The following is an 18,108-nucleotide window of genomic DNA, read 5'->3' as shown; positions in this document are numbered from 1 at the left end:
GTTGTGGGACTGCAGCTGAGGCAAACTGGAGCAGCAGCATTTTAAAAATGCAACTTTACTGTACAAGAATAACAATTTATCCACGCACAAACACACGCTGACAGTGAAGGAAGAGAACTGGCTCAACCCCACACAGAACAAAAACTCCCTTTTTGCAACATGTAATCAAGGAAGAAAGGGAAGAGAAACATTCTGAAGCCAGGGATATTTGGCAGCACAAACACACATAATCAAGATGGGATAACATCTTGCTAATCTGCAGCAAAACGGGAACGTGTTGTTGTCAGTTCCAAGACAAATCCCCCCCCCCACTGTAAATTAAGTCATTCTGTAATGTCAACATGCCTGTAATTACACCCAGAAGGACCCATTTCCCATTTCCCACCAGCCAGGAGCTCATCTGCCCCTTTCCCCCCACAAAGTCCTACCTGCAAAGGCACCAGAGCACAAATCCCAGCCCGCAGTAGGGGTCCAGACAAATGGCAATCTGCCGGGAGGAGTAGAGCTCACACTGGAGCTTGATGGCCCTGCACAGGCCACTGACTGCAGCGTGGGACATCTGCAACACAGGGGACACTGCTGAGAGCCCAGGACAGCAGCCAGGGACTCCCCAGCACGGGGCAGGACAGAGAAAAGGGGTTTATGGAGAGCTGGTGTGAAGGCAAAGCCGTGGTTTGGCTCCTGAGCTTCCACAGCTCGTGCAGAGCCCTGACACCAACAGTGACAGCAACAGCTCAACTTGAAGCTGCTGATGTTTGAGTTCCACCTCAACTTGAGGAAGAGCTTTCCATGGAGGTGGAAGAGCACTGGAACAGCTGCCCTTGGGTGGTCGTGGAGTCTTCCCATCTGGAGACATTCCAAACCCCCCTGGACATGTTCCTGTGTCACCTGGGTGACCCTGCCTTGGACTGGGGGATCTGCAGAGCTCCCTTCCAACCCTGACTATCCTGGAATTAACCTTAACAACAGCTCAAGGCTTTCCTTTTTTAGTTTCTTATCCTCTTTTTGGTGCCTGCCTCTTGCTGGAGGCCAGCAGAGCTCAGAGCTCCGCTGCTCTCCCAAGGCAGCTCTCCAGTGGGAGGCAGCTGCAGAATTCCTGCTCCCACTGTGGACACCTGCTTTCCTCCAGGGCACAGCTAACTCACTGAGCTGAAGCCCACGGCTTTATTAGAAGAAAATCAGGGCTTTTGTTTAAGCTACAAGTTGGAGGTGGAGGTGGCTCAGAGGGTCAGGCAAAGACAAGACACAAATGCCCATCTCCTAACCCCTTACTATACCTTTACTCCTGTGAGCATGCCTGTTGTGGAAACACTAAAATCAAGATATGCCAACATCTCGGGTGTGGGTGGCTTATAGATCTGAGCCAGCCTCTTCCTGGGCAAGTCATCTGTGCAAGAGAGAAACAATTAATTTTGTTTATTAATTTTGGTTACTTGACTGTGAAAGGAGAACACAACTTTCAAAACACCAGAGATGGGAGATAAAGCTTTCTATTAATTCTCTTTCCAGAAGAGACAGGCTAGTGTGTGGCAAAACTCTTGCCAAAGCTCCCACATAGAAAATTATTTATTCTCAGGGAAAGGGAGAAAAGACCAACTCGCCCTTGTTTTAAGGAGATTAAAGTTATCTCCAGCAATCACTGTTGTCACTGCAATCATTTCCCATGCACAGCTCAATACAGAAGAGTTCTCAGTGAACAAGGGCACATCCTGGATGGCTTTTGTACATATTCAAACAAAGAAGAGTTCCCAGTGAACAAGGGCACATCTTGGATAGCTTTTGTACATATTCAAACAAATTTTCAAGAGCCACTCAGCGAAACGGGGGGACAGTCCCTTTGGAAGTCACACAGAACTTGAAGGAGCCTCTTGGCCCTGAGAGCTCACCTGTGTCGATGATGGTTGGCCAGGTTTTCACATCCACAGCTCCAGCTGCCTCCCTGGACTTGAGCAGCCTCATCAAGGTCTGGGTTGTGAGGATACAGGCGGCTTTGCTGACCTGCAAAGGTGAACCCTCACTGAAACAGAGGCAAGAGCACGTCCCAGCAGCACTGCCACTGCAAGAGCTGATGCTCAGAGACTTTCACCACCTGCAGCCAATTTCTTTCAGCAAACCTGAATTCTTTTCTCTGGCTTTTGCCACTCTGCTCCGCTTCCCCTTCACTAAAGCCCCAGTGCAGCCCAGCCTGCACAGACCCTGTCAGAGCCTCTCGAGCAGGTGACAAGGTGTCACAGCCAGATCCAGCTTTCTTCCCCATGGTGTCTCCTGGTTACTGGGCTTGGGAAGTGGCTTAACTGCAGCATTTGAACTTCCCCAGCAATAAGGAGAGTCAAGGTGAAATTTTGGGTGGCAGCATCATGTTGGTGTTGTCAGAAAGCTGTCTCTGGCATTTAATGAATGAAAACACTGTCCCCCAGCTCCACGATGTGCCTCCATCCCTCTCACACAGACAACATGAGCTTGGGTCAACTGTGTCACCCCTGGAGCACGGCCAGTGTGACTTCTGTGTCCCCTCTGGACCAACCCAGCCCTGCTCCAGCCACGGTGACACGTGTGTCACCCCTGGAGCCCTGGCACTCACCTCCACGATCATCCTCACTGTGGGCAGCGTTGCCACCAGGCTCTGGGCGTGGGGCGGGCGCACGGTGACGGGGACACAGCCCGAGTACAGGCAGCCGTAGAAGGCCGTGATGAGCTCGATGCCTGCAAGGACACCACAGCTGCACCACTGGGGACACTCCCACAGCACCCAGGGCAGCACAAGGAAGCTGAGAAAGCTCGGGATAGGGAATGGGGAAAGTCAAGGAAGCACACAGGAAACCTTCTCTGTTGTAGAGGAAAAGAACATCCCGAGTGTTAAATGACTCCAGAGTCAGTCAGGACACAGCAGTGAGCGCCTCTCACCAGCACTGAGAGCCTTTCCCGTATTTCCACATGCCAGTGAGATTCCAAAGAAAGCCCAGGCTGTGTTTCCCCAGTGGGAATCACTCACCAGGAGGATAAAGAAGCACCACATTGTCTCCTGCATTGAGATGGCCTTTGTCACACAGCACTGATGCGATCCTCTCGGCCTTTTTGTGCAGCTGAAGGCAGGTGGCCGTGCACACAGTGGTTCCCTTGAAAGGACACAAAAATGCTCTAAACAGGGGCTGGCACAAGACAAAGTGACTGCTGTGAAATAAACCCAAGCTTGCTGGCTAGCAGGAGGCTACAGCTATGAGTTATCTCTACCTAAAGGCTGCTGGCGCCCAGTGAGCCGCTCATCCACTACAGTACCAAAGGACAGAGATGGAGTTAGATCTGCTCTAGAAAATTCTACCTTCCAGGGAGTCAGTTCAGGTCTTCTTGCACCAGAACCTTGCCAGAATATACTCAACACCATTGATAGGGATGGTGGCACCAAGGGATACACCATTAACTGATACAGGAACCAGTGGGACCTACAAACACGCTCAGTTTTAAAATGAAGTGTCGAACCATGAGAGTCATTTGCTGAAGGGACCTAGAGGGCCAAAGGTCAAGTTTTAAGTTACAAATCTACGGCCAAAATCTGATACAGAGGGGAAAAGATTTTAAGAACTCTCCAACTGGCACTGGACAACATGTGGACCTTAAAACCCAAGAACACAGCACTGACTGTACCTTGGCATTCAATAAAAGGAAGAGTGGGTGGTCAGGAGTCGCTTGAGCTCTCCACTGCAACACTTCTGTCAGGAACTGGTGCTGGAAGAGACAGGCAGGAGTTCAACACCAGCTTCTCCTTCAGTGCTTTCCAGTGCTGCTCTGCACCCAGGAGGGAAAACTCCTTCCCGTTCTCCAGTTGTCACAAACACTGATTTACCTTTTTAACTAAATCGTTGTCTTCTATTTGACCCAGATCTCTCCCAGAGGCTTGAGCGATTCTCTTCCCAGCAACCAGGTTCCCCACCATCACAGAGGCAGGGCCCACACCTGTGGAGACATCAGCACTTTGGGAAGGAGCAGAGCAAAGGTTCAGAGAGTCCCTGCAGGATCCCACTGCTCCGGGGAACGAAGCCTCGCTGATGGAGTTCAGCAGGCATTGCTGGTCTCTATTCACCAGGAGGGAGAATCCCACTGAGTTCAAAGGTGGGAATCAAAATTCCTGACTAACACATGCAAAGAGAGGCCTGGAACACGCCCCAGCCACGGGGAACAAGACAGGCTCTGGTGCCCAGCATGAGGGACAGGGAGCAGGACCTCACCGAGCCCCAGTTTAACACCACCAAACAAAAGGGGTTGTTCAGGTTACCTGGCTGTTTCTGCCTGGGCTTTGGCAAGTTGGTCACACAAGTGTGTGGGCACATGAGGATGTTGCAGGGGTGCAGAGAGCCCTCCAGAAAGTGCTGTTTGGTTTGGGAGATGTGGATCCCTCCCAGCGGAGTTTTTGGCAATGTGTTGGCTGGCACGAGAGCAAGGCAGTAAACACCCACTTGGTGAATGCTGTCAATTGCCTAGAGAAAGGAGAGATGGTCACTGGCCTTCCTGGCACCGCTGGACACAGACTGCTGCTGCTGATGCAAGATAAATCCCTGGACTTGAGAGGTGCAGGAGGAGAGAGTCAATCACGGACATCCCACTTGACCTCTGCTCAGCGAGTCCTGCAGTGAGCCTGAAGTGCTGGGTACATCCCTTCCTTTACAGCCCATTTCACAGACACCCAAATCCATTTTTAAATCTTTCATGACCAAAATCCCAAAATATCCACAGTTGCCTGATGAATCACACGATTCTGATCTCGGGATTGTATCCATCTGTCTCCTCTGAACCATCACACTCTGTTCCCTCCTGCCCGCCTCAGCATTCAGGCATCTGATCCATTATTCACAGCACCAGGTACTTCCCTGGTTTTCCACCCCAGCTTGCACACTTCACTCCCTGAATGTCATCCCTGGAATAACACACATGCAGCAGGAAGCTCTCAAAGGAAGGACTTTGCTACTCATTCTTTTAGGACCACACTCATTCAGCTGTTCTGGCCTTTCCCTGCACTTGGTCCCTGCTGAAAAGGCATCTCCAAATAAAAGGGTGGCTTTGAAGCCAAGCTCTGAGCTCCACATGATCCAGACTAAAAGCAGAACACCAAAGCTCGAGCACAGATCTGCTCTGCAGCTCTGAGAGGAGACTGCCGGAGCCCCTCTGCTCCCCCAGGACCTCCACGGAACCCCAGACTGGCTGAGGAATTTCTTCCCAAAATTTAACTTAAAATTTCTCCCCTTTCAGCTTGAATCCATTCCCATTATCCTGTCACTGCAGCTCCCTCAGGACACCACGCCACAGGACACAGCTCGTGACCCTGCACAAACACCTTGTGCCAAGAGGGATGCAGAGCCTGGGCTCCCTTGTAATGCAGTTAGGAAAAATGGTATGACCCAAAAAACGTACCCCTGAAAATGCAGAATTGTAAGTTTATTTCCCTTATCTTGTTCTCCCCAGTTCCCCTTATTGGTTGTGTGAATTCCCCCACCCTTTTCCCCTGCCTTCAAAAAGGAGTGCTTATCCATACCTCTTCCTCCTTCCCTCCTGCAACCTCACCCCGAACGATCCCAAGAAATAAAGCTGGATCCCAAGAAATAAAGCTGGACCCCAAGAAACAAAGCTGGACCCCAAGAAATAAAGCTGGATCCCAAGAAATAAAGCTGGATCCCAAGAAATAAAGCTGGATCCCAAGAAATAAAGCTGGACCCCAAGAAATAAAGCTGGATCCCAAGAAATAAAGCTGGACCCCAAGAAACAAAGCTGGACCCCAAGAAACAAAGCTGGATCCCAAGAAATAAAGCTGGACCCCAAGAAATAAAGCTGGACCCCAAGAAATAAAGCTGGATCCCAAGAAATAAAGCTGGACCCCAAGAAATAAAGCTGGACCCCAAGAAATAAAGCTGGATCCCAAGAAATAAAGCTGGATCCCAAGAAATAAAGCTGGACCCCAAGAAACAAAGCTGGACCCCAAGAAATAAAGCTGGATCCCAAGAAATAAAGCTGGACCCCAAGAAATAAAGCTGGACCCCAAGAAATAAAGCTGGATCCCAAGAAATAAAGCTGGACCCCAAGAAATAAAGCTGGACCCCAAGAAATAAAGCTGTAACTGCCATCTCAGCTAAGGGAAAGGGCTCGTTTTTAGGATCTCCTTTGCCAAGCTAATCCACCTCCCGTCTCCCTGGCTGCTGTGGGTGGACAGTGGTGGCAGAGAGGAAGGGAACTTCATAAATCACAGCACTCCCTCCCTCGGGGCCGAGCCAGTGCCCTCTGCTCTGCCCACACCCCAAAGGCAGCAGCGTTTCCCCTGGCTGCACCTGCAGCACCCGGCTCATCCACTGGAAGCTGTCCTCCTCGGAGGCGTCCGGCCTCTGCTCTGCCACCACCACGATCCTCTCGTCGTAGAACACGGACACGGAGAACACGGCGATCCTACGGAAAAGGGCACACTCCAGTTTCACTCCTTGCAAACGGGAAGCCAAGGAGAGATTAAAGAACTTGTTAAAATAACCGCGGGGCAAAAACAAGAGAAAAAGAGTCAGGCAATTAACGTGAGCCAAAAGGAAAGACTGGGAGGTATTTAAGGAGTTAATCCCATTTTCAGATGAAATTTCCATATGGCACAGTCTCCCATTCTCCCAACCTGCTGTCACATTCCTGTTCCAACTTCTGGAAAAGCACAAATGAAAGGAGATTTAAAGGCACCTACATGATGGTTTAAAATCTCTCACTGAGTCTCGGAGATATGAGCTCCAGCCCTGCCTGAGGATCCAGAAAATGATATCCACCACTGCTAAATAAAAATCAACTACCTTTGGACATTAATGAAACTTTTCCTTGCTGCACCAGCCAGCAGCTAACGACTGCAACTCTGCAGAGACAGAGCATTAATTTCTCCATGTGGCTGACTTCTCTTGTTACTTGATTGCTTTCCCTAAAGCACAGACTTGATGAAAAGCCAGGCTGGGTAGTGGGAAAAAGATCTGTGTTGGGCAGGATCGGGGCAATTACCGCCTAAATCAAGAACATGTTTTCTTTAACTGAGCTACCCAAAGAGAAATCTGAGAAAGTGCTGAAGCTTCTGTTTCAATTACATGCAGCAGCTTATGGGGAGGGACGAGGTTTCTTGTGCTGACCTTCCTCTGTAAACTGTTTTGATGGACTCCACGGCCAGCCCAGTGGCCACGATGTCATCGGCGTTGTGTCTTCTCCCGCTCACCGTCAGCAATCCATCCATTTTCCCCACCACAAACACCAAACTGCCCTGCAAGACAAGGAGGCACCGGTGAGGAACTCGCAGCCAGCTCCTCTCACCCATCCTCCCTCCCCCAAAAGCTTTTCTCTGAAAAAGAGAAAGGAAAGGATGGGCTGAGGGGTCAGAGCAGAGCGACTGCCTCACGTACAGGTCCGACAAATCCCAGCAAGCCGGAACGCACAAAGGGCACTTCCCCCACTGGAGAGCCAGAGGAGTTCACAGGGATCACCTGAAACACAAGGGAGGACGTTGGAGGAGAGAAAAACCTTCCCCTGCCCAAGAATTGCACTTAAAGGGAGTGAAGGGAAGACGAGAAGGGGAGGGAAGCCTCGAGTTGTTGTGGCAGGGTGGGAGATGCTTATGGAAGGGATTCTGAGTATCTCTAACTGCAAGGAGTTTTCCAGTGCATGTTTTTAAAAAACAGCATTAACACTTCAATTACAAACCCAAGACCAGCAGTTTCACACTGAAAATGAGGCAGGAAAGATGCATTCTGCTAAGACATACCTCAAAAGTGTTCTTTGTCACCCCTGCCAGCCCATAGTACATCATTCCTCCTGCTCTGGAGCTCACACAGATCTCACCAATCTCGTCTGTTTTACAGAGCTGGGGTGGCCCATCTGGTTTCACTATACACATCATGCCTAGGACAAACCAGGTTTTGTTAAAACAGCTCCCAGACTTCGCCCCGTGTGAGAACCGACGTGTTTAACTGTGACAGAAATGACTGAGACTGCCCCACCTCTCCCACACCGAGGCTGATATGGGGCAGAACACTGACCCCTTCTGCTCCTAAAACATCCCCAAAAACACCTCACGTCAGCCTGCTGCCTGTTTTTACCTCCTGGCATCACATGCCCCACGTCCTGGACAGTGAGAGCAGAGTTTTTATCTTCGGTGTTGACCCGAATGACACCGAAACTCAGCCCGTTCATGGACAGGATGGCTCTGCCTGGCAGAGGGGCCCCGGGGACCCCAGGCCTGGGAAGGACACAAGATGAAAAAATACAATCAGGCACCTGAGCTTGGTGTTAGACTCAGATGGAGACGGCACAGCAACAGAAATCCGTGTATTCATCAATAAAATTCATTCAAATCCGTGTCTCTGCTTTGTATAAACGTTTCAAACTGTGCTGGCAGTAGGGATCCCCACCCAAAGGAGCCACATTTTCAATCCCTGAGGAATTGTGTTGCTGAGCACTGCAGCTCCTCTGCCAGCTCGTTCTCTCACCCCATGGCAAACCCCAGCTTGTGATTGCAGGGCTGCTTCTTACAGAAGGCAGCAATGGACAGAGGCAGAGCATGAGAATGTCCAAATGATCTCAAATCTCATCTCAGACTGAGATTCTCAGAACACCTCCCAGGCTGTGGAAAGCAGGAGGAGGAAAAGCGGCTCTCAGGCACTGCTGAGCTGTCACACACCACAGAAACCACTTGGATCTCAGGAGGGAGGTTTAACAGCTCAGAGACTTGAGTACCTGAGCACACACAGTAAATGTCAGAGGAGTTTATTACGTGCTTAAATCAAATATGGCCAACCCAAGTGTGAACAAAGCCCGGCCTGGATGACTCAATCTGTTACCTCCGGATTGCAACGGTCATCGCTTCGGGGGAGGTGGCACAGGGACAAATCGCCTCTGGTTTGAGCCCATGGCTCTGAAACAAGCTCAGGAAGGCATCACAGGAGGAAACAGACCCTAGGAAAGAACAAAAGATGCCACTAGGACTTCACAGAATTTGATTTCGTGCCCATCTACGAGAGGGGTGAGGAGGAGGATTTGAGAAACTACAGGAGGAAGCGGCCTCAAGTTGTGCTGGGGAGGTTTAGGTTGGATATCAGGGGAAATCTCCTCAATCAAAGGATGGTCAGGCATTGGAATGAGCCCAGACTGGATGTTCAGACACTGGATTCTGCCCAGAGCAGTGGTGGAATCACAGTCCCTGGAGGGATTTAAAGGACTTGTGGATGTGGCACTTGGGGACAGGGTTTAGTGGTGCTAGGTCAAGGGCTGGATTCCAAGGTCTTTAAAGGTCTTTTCCAGCCTGAACAATTGTCTGATTTTATAAACACTGCCTTTTCCTTTTTGTTTATGAAGAGCTCATAACATGAGTTATGGAGAGTTTATAAACTCTCCCTTTTCCTGCTTTGCAGGATCTCTCACAGCCTGAAGGATGGCAACACAGAAACCCCCTCGTGCTGCGCCCAAGCACCAGGAGCCAGAGCTCTGTCCCCAAGGAGAGCCCAGGGGAGCTGGTTCTGCTCCCAGGGGCTGCAGGGAGGGGCTGGGGACACTCACAGGGGTTGGCACCGTCGGTGACGATCAGCATCCGCAGGGAGCTCAGGCTCACGTCTCTTTGGTCCCGATGGGCCATCATGGCCCAGTGCAAGTCTCGACACTTCACCAGAGCAACTTTCGCTGCAACCAGCACAAAAACGCCGGCTCAGGACAAAATGAAGCTTTCCAAGAGTTATTTTCATACGGATACACGGTGTGAGACCCCCAAATGAGGGAATTCTCACCTAAGGAAGCCTTAAATAACCGAGACTGCAGCAACAGCAAACCCAACATACGATGGCATCTGCTGTGGCACTGCCACCACCTGAGCCAGGGTCTGTCACCATCACAGCTCCTCCTCCAAAGGCCATAAATCAATATCAGCCTCTGAAAGCCCTCAGGGAGCCCAGGGATCGAGGGCTCCTGCTGCACTCTGCCATTTTCTTGGTTTCATAAAAGAAACTGGCTCCAAGCCACAAGATGCCCATCACGTTCCCCACCGCTGAGGTGGCATCAGGATTTTGTGCACAGAAATAAATGGCAAAGGCTCCTGTCCTCCCAAGCTGTCACATTCCTGTTCCAACCTCTGGCAAGTCACCAGTGCAAGGAGTTTTACAAGTATCTACACGACTGGGGGGCTAAATCTCCTGTTGACTCTTAGAGTTCCAGCCCAGCCTGAGGATCTAGAAAATCATATCTACAACTGTGAAATAAAAATTAACTATCTCTGGATATTAGTGAAACTCATGGCCCTCGAGATTTATCATGAAGAGCAAGAGGGATTGGAGGCATTTGAAATTCTCATGTCTCTCACTCCTGAAGTTGAAGTTGTGGATCATCCTGAGTTACCTTTGTGGGCGTGAACCCTCTGCACCCAGGAGAGAGGACAGGTTTTCATCACAGAATAGGGCACGCTGATGGTGTGCAGCTTGTTCATTACATTCTGAAAAGCAGGAAAAAAGATTTGTTAGGAAAGGGATCACAAACCTTTCATTGAGTTTATTAGAATTAAGAGTCAGCCCCAGTGCCCATCAACTTCCACCCCATCATGAATTCACAGAGGTTTAGTCAGGATGATTCCCCCAGAGAAACGCAGATGTGGCAGGGAGAGAAATGATTGTTTTAACAGGTAAAGCTCCTCAGCCGTGGCCTCAATGGCTGTTATCACAGAACCATGGAATTCTGAATGGGCTGGGACCTTACAGCCCATCCAGACCCATCCCTGCCTTGGGCAGGGACACCTTCCACTGTCCCAGCTTGCTCCAAACCCCATCCAACCTGGCCTTGAGCACTCCCAGGGATCCAGGGGCAGCCCCAGCTTCTCTGGGTACCTGTGCCAGGGCCTGCCCACCCTCACAGGGAAGAAATTTTTCCTAATATCCCACCTGATCATGAATCTGTCATTACAGAGAGTTCTGGAACGCTTCAACTCACCGTTAGAATGCCATGCCACAGCCCTGCATCCTTCTTAAAATCCAACACATTCACTATGGTTTCACCTGGGAAAAGAAAGGTGAAGCTGTCAGGTGCAAGGTGCCAGCAGAGCTGTGCCCATCATTTCTGGAAGCTGCACGGGGATGAAGCTGTCCCTGATGTGTCACAGCTGCTCCACGGGGCAAGCCCTGTTTGATCACACTGTTAATTGTGTTAATGATCACAGCTCCCTGCCGTGCCAAGGAACAACTGCACGGCCATTCCCGAGCAGGAACGCGTCCAGGAGAACAGGGAAATCACATTCCAGCCTGAAATGTCCATCAGCAGGACAGGAAGGGTCTGAAGCTCATTATGCACGAGCAGTGGAGGGAAGAGGAGCCAGAGAACATCATTCAAGCCCTCTCAGCAGCGATGGGAGCTCGAGTGATGGATTCTAAAAGGCAAACTTTGCATTTTAAAGCTCTGTGACCTAAAGCTCTATAAATAGTCTCACTCATGGATGTAGGAATTAGCTTGATTTACAAGGCAGCACCAGAATAAATCATAACCTACAGCAAAACCCTCTGGAACACCACCAGCACCTCCCAATCTCCATTTCTGAGTTACCCAAAAAACCTCACAGGAGCAGAATAGCCCCAGCCCCAGACGCTCTGGGTTATAATAAAATATAATATATATATATATATATATATAATATATATAAAATACATAATAAAATAAAATTTACACATTATCAATTTTATCAATTGCTTAAACATTCCTATGAGCCATCAGTGCAGTGAGAGGGGGCTGGAGCTTGTTGGAAAATGCTCCATTTTTCATCCATTTGCTCCTCTTTTGGTTCACTCAGTAACTTCACAGACATGACACAAATCCCACTTTTTATTCCTCTTCATCATGGCAGTGAAAACGATGCAGTTTTGGATGGGGAAAAAACATCACAGCTAATTTTCACTTTTCTTTTGGGGGGGGGGTAGAGAATTAATCTGCGCTTTTAAATTTTATTTTTTGAAGTAAATATTGGTTACTCATAGACAGATCATTAAAGATATGAGAGGCAACCACTTAAAACAATGCTGGCAGCCCTTCATTCCTTCGATGTTCTGTGCCCTCACCCACCTTCAGAGTAGTTGCAGGCCTGGGACAAGGCTTGGCAGTGGGCCAGCATGGCCACACGGGACACGGTGACACCCATGACGCTGCCCTCCTTGCTGGTCTTGTACTGCACAGGAGAGAAAAGAGTCAGGGAGGGCTCTGGATCCCACAGAGGAAGGAATTTAAATCACAGAATCCACGTGAAAATAAAGTTTTCTCTTAAAGCTGCTGAGACAAACCCAAAAAACCATCTGTGTGAAGGCTTAAGCCCGAGGAGATGGTGGCACACATGGGAAATCTCCATGGAGATGGGAGGAAAAATTAATGTTTGTGTTTATTTCACTATCACTGCTGCTCACGACATCTCCTCCTGCTCCTGGAACAAACTGGAAAGGCAATCTGTGATTTCAGGATGGCTGAGCCACCACTTAAACCACTGCAATCCCTACGAGTCGCCTTCTGGAATACAAACAAAAATCAGCTTTACCAGCAAGAACAGAGAACTCCAACTGCTGCTGTCAGAAATGGGTGTCACCGAGCACCATCTCAGAGCTCAGCTGTCTCCATCCCTCACTTTTTGCAACAAAAACAATTCTCCAACCTATTCCAAACAGTGCTCGAGGTCACAGAGGGATTCAAACCTAAAATGAGCTTCACAGCAGCATGTCCACAGTGAAAGACTTGTTTCAGTGGAAAAGGAAAATGGGAAGTTGAAGGGAGTGAGGTGAAACTATTCTCTCTCTGGTGATTAGAACATTAAATTCAGCTCACGGAAGGTACTTTCTATTCCCCATTCACCACCTACCTCAATATATGCTGGCTCAGTTCCTGCTGCTGAGATGTTGGGCTGCCAGTCCTTGGGAGATTTGGAGAGATATTTTGAATCTGTCACAACCCATTTGAGTCTGGGCCAACCTGGAGCCAAAATTAAACGGTACATTAATATCAGTTTATTTATTGAGGGATTTATATTCTGCAAGAACACACCAAACCCCCATCATTTGTCCAAGTTCAGTTACACAAGCAAAATTCCAAGCCAAGCCCAGCTACCAGCCAGAAGGTTCATCTCGTTTCTCATCAGGGGGTTCAGTGGGCAACAAGGTACTTCCTCTCCTCGGGGAAGATCCCTGCAGCATTCCTAAATAAAACTTGTGAATAAAACTGCCCTGGAACCTGCCAAATGCCACTGAAGGGGCCTGAGCACAGCCCTGCCTTGGGAGGTGGCTCCTTGTGACCCCCAGAACAGCAGAGCAGCTGTCAGACACACGGGATGATCTCACCACAAACACAAATCAACATTTTGGTGACGGGATCAGGTTGCCCCTTTACCCCCCAAGTGCCTTCAGGGTCCTGACAGCTCCTTTCAGATGGCTCAGCTGCAGCAGGAGTACAATCAAAAGCCAATTTATAACCAGCTCACCTTTAAACTGCACAATTTCTCCGTTTTGGGTTTTTGGGAGTCCTTTCAGACACACTTCAGTGGTGAGGGCCAGAGCAATCCCGCAGCTCCCCAGCAAGAAGCCAATCTGCTGCCCACCAGCATCCTGAGGGAAGAGAGGAGAAGTCACTCCTGTTCAAAGATGACAAAAGTCAGCTTTCCCTTCCCCAAAACCCAAGGTTTGATAATGATCTGGGGCAAGGAATGGCAAGGAAAAGAAGAAAACAACACTCAGAATCACAACTGGAGCGACTTGGGCTGGTGGAAGGTGTCCCTGCCCACGGCACAGGATGGAACTGGATGGTCTCTGAGGTCCCTTCCAACTCAAACCATCCTGTGACCCCACGAAATACGGCACTGGCAAGGTTAAAATGCACTGGGTGTGAAATCCAGGGAAAACAGGAGCTCCTGCCCAGCACCCAGGCATGGAGCACACCCTGTCCACTGGCATCACTGGAAACCCAGATGCTGCAAAGAGGAATCGAGAGGCAGAAAAAGCAAAACATGTAATTACACTGGAATAACGAGACCTCTCTATCCCCTGGAGCCAATTTCTGTTGCACAATGATAAAATGAGGAGGCTCACTCAGAAACCGATTGGGCAAATAGCGGAGAAGTTTTAATTTTGCATTTGGTTGCTATAGCAGTCTGTCAGAGTACAGAGAATGAAATCAAAGCTCTGTGAGTCCCTGAGTGCTCCCAGCTCACTGCCACCTCTCCTGCTATGATGTTTGCCATGAGCCTCTTGTTTTTGTTTCCTCTTGTGAAATAGTTTCACACAGCTCTTGACACGGCAATAACATGGCAACAGTGCAAAAATTCTGGTAAGGGTAAAGAAAACACTTTGTTGAGCAAATAATTTACAAAAAGTGCCTCAAAGTCTTCAGGACCACTGAGCACCTCCATCTCCAGCAAAATCAGAGCCTGGCAGAGCTCAGCAAGGCTGGACTGAGCCCCCTCTCATCACCCAGGGGGGCAGATCCACACTATAATCTGTTCTGTATAAATTATTTGCAATAAGGAAGCGAAGGAACTGCATCATTTAGGAGAATTGACCGTCTCCAGCTGCTCAGCACAGCTCTGGTCAATACGTTTTTCCATTTTTAAATGCCACTCCAGGCTCCCCAAGGTCTTTGCTGGCACAGAGCTGCCCAGGCAGCAGCTGGAGGCTGTGAAACGCTGCCAGAGGCTGATGGCCTGACTTGGTTTCCATCCCACATCGCTCCTCCAAGTTCCATCAACGTTACCTTTCTGGTAAGAGGTACCTCTATAGGCACTGGGATCACTTCTGCCAGGAGACAGCCGTAAAACGCCACCATGAACATCACGGGGTCGTTGTTGGGATACACCAGGGCTACCTGCAACCCACAAGGTCAAATTTCAAAACCCAGGCCTAGAGTGACTGAAACTCGGGAAACTTGGTGTGATTTCATGGTGTAATTTCACACTCTTCCTCCCACAGAGTGCATGGAACATGCCTGAGCTCCTCACAGAGTGCCCAGGCACGTGAAGGCTCACACACAGCCGAGACACAGAGAACAAACCCTGCATTTCCCTCAGAGCCCAGAGCCAAAAAGCTGCTCAGAGGAGCCAGGACCCCTGAAAATCACCCCAGTTTCTGTGCCAAGCAGCCTTGTCCCTGGGGTTAGAGTCTCACTGTGGTGTCTGTGCTAAGCTCCAGCCCCCCAAACCCCTCTTTTCACTCCAGAGGGAGAAGCAGAGAGTCCCAAAACCATTACCCTGTCTCCAGGTTTTAACACAGGTTCGTTTTTGGTCCCCAGTTTATTAAGCAGGGTGTAGGCCAGCTTGAGACTTCTGCTCCACAGTTTGCCTGCAACACAGAGAACAGAGTCAGCTCTGCATCACACAGCACGAGAGAACAGCTCCAGCCTGGGCTGTTCTCACACCTGCAGTGCTGCAGCACTCACAAGGAGCGGGGAGGTTTTTTTGCAGCCCCTCTAAAGCCAGGAGCTCTGTGCTGTCCCCAGCTGGGAGCAGGGGAAGGCGGGTGGAGGCTGGACTCACCGTAGGTGAGGGTGTAAACTGGTTTTCCTGTCACATCCAGCGCTGTCAGACAGGGACACTTGGCCTGAGTGGTTCCCCAGCGCTGCAGAGCTGCTTCCAAGGCTGGAGGCCAGTTACAGACCACTCCCAGGGGCTCTCCCTTCACCGGGGTCATCTGGCGGCCCTCGGGCTTGGGCTGGTTGGGGTCGGGCTGGGGAACTAAGGAAATTCAATAATATTTCCAGTATCTAGTGGGGTATTTGTAATAGAATCCAAGTAAAAGAATATTCTCATTTGTCACCTGACAGTTCAGCTTGAAATAAACTGAAAATGAACTTAAAGGGAGTGAGGAAAAGCGTTTAACAACCCATTCCATCCTGTTTCCTAGGAAGTCTAGCACGAAACAAGACTTCATGAACAGGATTTTGTTCAAAGGTGTTCAACACATCAGTAAGGAAAGAAACACAGAACTGCAGAAAAGAAAACCTAACAAAATAATGCTGGAATGAAATTATCAGTGAGGACAATCCCCTTTGGGATTGATTAAAGGAGCCTAAGCAAACAAAGGGGGTTGAAAAATGGATTTAAATATTTTTTTTTAGGAAGTTTAGTGTTGAGGAGGTCCCCCAAAGCTCAGCAGAACAGTGAATTACTTCAAACACTGGTTTTGTGTCAGACTGTTCATGGAGGCTGCTGCAAAGAGTGAATCTGAGTCAACCTTGAGAACAACAGCACAAAGAACTCAGCTCCCTGAGTATCTAACTGTAACACATATGTATTAAAAAAACATTATTTGTGCTGTTACCTTCCACAATTTCTTCAAAATCATCCACAAAGAATTCTTTCAGAGGTGGTCTTTTAGGTCTTTTCAAGGTGTTCAGCAGCTGCTGAATTTTTGTGGAGACTCTGCTGCTCACAGGAACACCTGGAGGGAAAGACCAGAGCTCTGAGTGCCACGTCCAGCCATTCCCTGGCCACCTCCAGGGATCTGGGACCCCACCCTGGGCAGATCCAACCCCTGACCACCCTACCCATGAAGAAATTCCACCCAAACACCGCGGCTGCAGCAACATCGCAACGCTAACGCCAAAACCGCTCCGATTTAGCGACTCGAGGCGAGCTAAACCGGAGCTGGAAGAATTTTGGTGTGATTTAAACCCTCTCTGAAGACTTGTGCAGCTCCTGGGTGCCCCCAGGGTTTCGTACCATCTGCAGTGTCCATGAGGCTGGAGCGGTTGGATCCCTTGTGCATCCCCTTGACAATTCCCGAGGGAGGGAGGTCGATGGCTGCCGGCCGCGCCGAGGGGGTGGAGGTAGTTGCTGTGACATCTGGGGGGACTGAGAAACTTTCTAAAAAAAGAAGAAAGCTGCTAAATACACCTTTTATTATCCACCCCAAGGAGTAAAGTGTCAAGTCACCTGTTACCAATAAATCCTAAGGATTGAATGGGTTGGATGTGTGGGAACCCTCATTAATGCTAAAGACACTGATTTCCTAAAGGTTCAGGAGAGGCACAGCATCTGCTCTGGAAACCAAAAAAACCAAAGGCACAAGGTTTTGTCCATGTCAGGAAAGTGCTTCAGCAAAACAGAATTCCTGTTCTTGGTTTCTAACCTTGAAGCTCAATCTCTTGACATTCAGTACTGTAAAAAAAAAATAAGTTGTTTTTAAAACAAATTTGAGATTCACGTGAACTCTGAAACATCCAAATCCCTCCCTCACCTATGCACTGATCTCTCTTGCTAGAATTCTACTATTTAGCTTTTTTTTTGTGACTGAGGGCTTTTGAAAACAAAACAGGTGGGAATTTGACCAAAGCAGATCAGCAAAAGTTGTGTTTGGGTCTCAATCCCTTCCAGCTGGGCGGTGACAGAGCTTGTCCAGCAGCTACAGAAAAAAATCCAATGAACAGTGTGAGCTGGGTCTTACTTCTGCTTCAAGCTGCAAGAGACTGTCCTGCCTTTCAGCCGAGGCTGCAACTGCATCCTGCAGGAATTCTCCAGTGAACTCTCCCTTAAACAAGGGATTTTTGCTTATTTTGGGGTTTTCTTTACACAGCCCAGCAGGTTCGATCATCTGATAGGGCAAGAATATTCTATTCTGGCTTAACAGCACCAGCAACTGTTGCTTACAAAGGAAAAAATCAACAATCTGAAACTATGGGTTGGGTTTTACAGATAGTCTGAAGTCAAACCCCAAATAGTTCCCACTGACAGGGTTTTGTGATTGATTCTGTGTTGATTTCCCTTTTTCTAAGGGGGGGAAAAAGGTCCCATTTCTGCATCCCTTTGGAGACACAGTGGCAGTGAATATTTCTCATGCACTGAACTTCTAAATTCACTGGAAAGGACGTGGATTTGTACAATCCAAACACCTGCAGGACTTTTTACTGCTCTCAAGAGAGAGATGTACAGAATTGTGTATGTGAGGGTTCTGCTCATTTGAACCAGGTGTTAACACGGGATGAATGTGGCAGATAGAACTCTGACGAAGATTCAAAGCTTCTATTTTGCATAAGACACTAATTAGATTAGACAGCAGATATTCTGGAGGTAAAAAGCTGTGTTACGTCAATTCATTGCAAAAGGTAATGTGGCCTTCTGCATGCTCC

General features: G+C 49.0%; 1 protein-coding gene across 3 annotated transcripts in view; it reads right to left on the bottom strand.

Moving 5' to 3' along the window:
• The window catches only part of DIP2B (DIP2 acetate--CoA ligase B (putative)), a 61,844-nt gene that overhangs the window by 9,214 nt on the left and 34,522 nt on the right, over positions 1–18,108 (bottom strand). For 2 of the 3 annotated variants that reach the window (XM_088068764.1, XM_088068765.1), the window contains 25 exons: positions 16,703–16,846; positions 16,302–16,421; positions 15,518–15,715; positions 15,232–15,323; positions 14,740–14,850; positions 13,475–13,598; positions 12,860–12,969; positions 12,079–12,181; positions 10,960–11,024; positions 10,375–10,468; positions 9,547–9,666; positions 8,832–8,946; positions 8,091–8,230; positions 7,757–7,893; positions 7,398–7,478; positions 7,131–7,258; positions 6,312–6,426; positions 4,271–4,472; positions 3,842–3,951; positions 3,643–3,723; positions 2,993–3,116; positions 2,582–2,703; positions 1,887–1,998; positions 1,278–1,387; positions 429–559 (listed from right to left, as the gene is read on the bottom strand). In XM_088068764.1, the coding sequence (XP_087924890.1) occupies positions 429–559; positions 1,278–1,387; positions 1,887–1,998; positions 2,582–2,703; positions 2,993–3,116; positions 3,643–3,723; positions 3,842–3,951; positions 4,271–4,472; positions 6,312–6,426; positions 7,131–7,258; positions 7,398–7,478; positions 7,757–7,893; positions 8,091–8,230; positions 8,832–8,946; positions 9,547–9,666; positions 10,375–10,468; positions 10,960–11,024; positions 12,079–12,181; positions 12,860–12,969; positions 13,475–13,598; positions 14,740–14,850; positions 15,232–15,323; positions 15,518–15,715; positions 16,302–16,421; positions 16,703–16,846 (2,989 nt within the window). The remainder of the gene's footprint in view (positions 1–428; positions 560–1,277; positions 1,388–1,886; positions 1,999–2,581; positions 2,704–2,992; positions 3,117–3,642; positions 3,724–3,841; positions 3,952–4,270; positions 4,473–6,311; positions 6,427–7,130; positions 7,259–7,397; positions 7,479–7,756; positions 7,894–8,090; positions 8,231–8,831; positions 8,947–9,546; positions 9,667–10,374; positions 10,469–10,959; positions 11,025–12,078; positions 12,182–12,859; positions 12,970–13,474; positions 13,599–14,739; positions 14,851–15,231; positions 15,324–15,517; positions 15,716–16,301; positions 16,422–16,702; positions 16,847–18,108) is intronic. The other variant, XM_014261401.2, reaches the window with a different exon arrangement.

Source organism: Pseudopodoces humilis, chromosome 32 (genome assembly GCF_049639895.1).
Source record: "Pseudopodoces humilis isolate 2021_Gansu_Grassland_sample_001 chromosome 32, ASM4963989v1, whole genome shotgun sequence".
Lineage (NCBI taxonomy): Eukaryota > Metazoa > Chordata > Aves > Passeriformes > Paridae > Pseudopodoces > Pseudopodoces humilis.
Note: the sequence above shows the minus strand (reverse complement) of the source record. Positions and strands in the feature narration are given on the sequence as shown.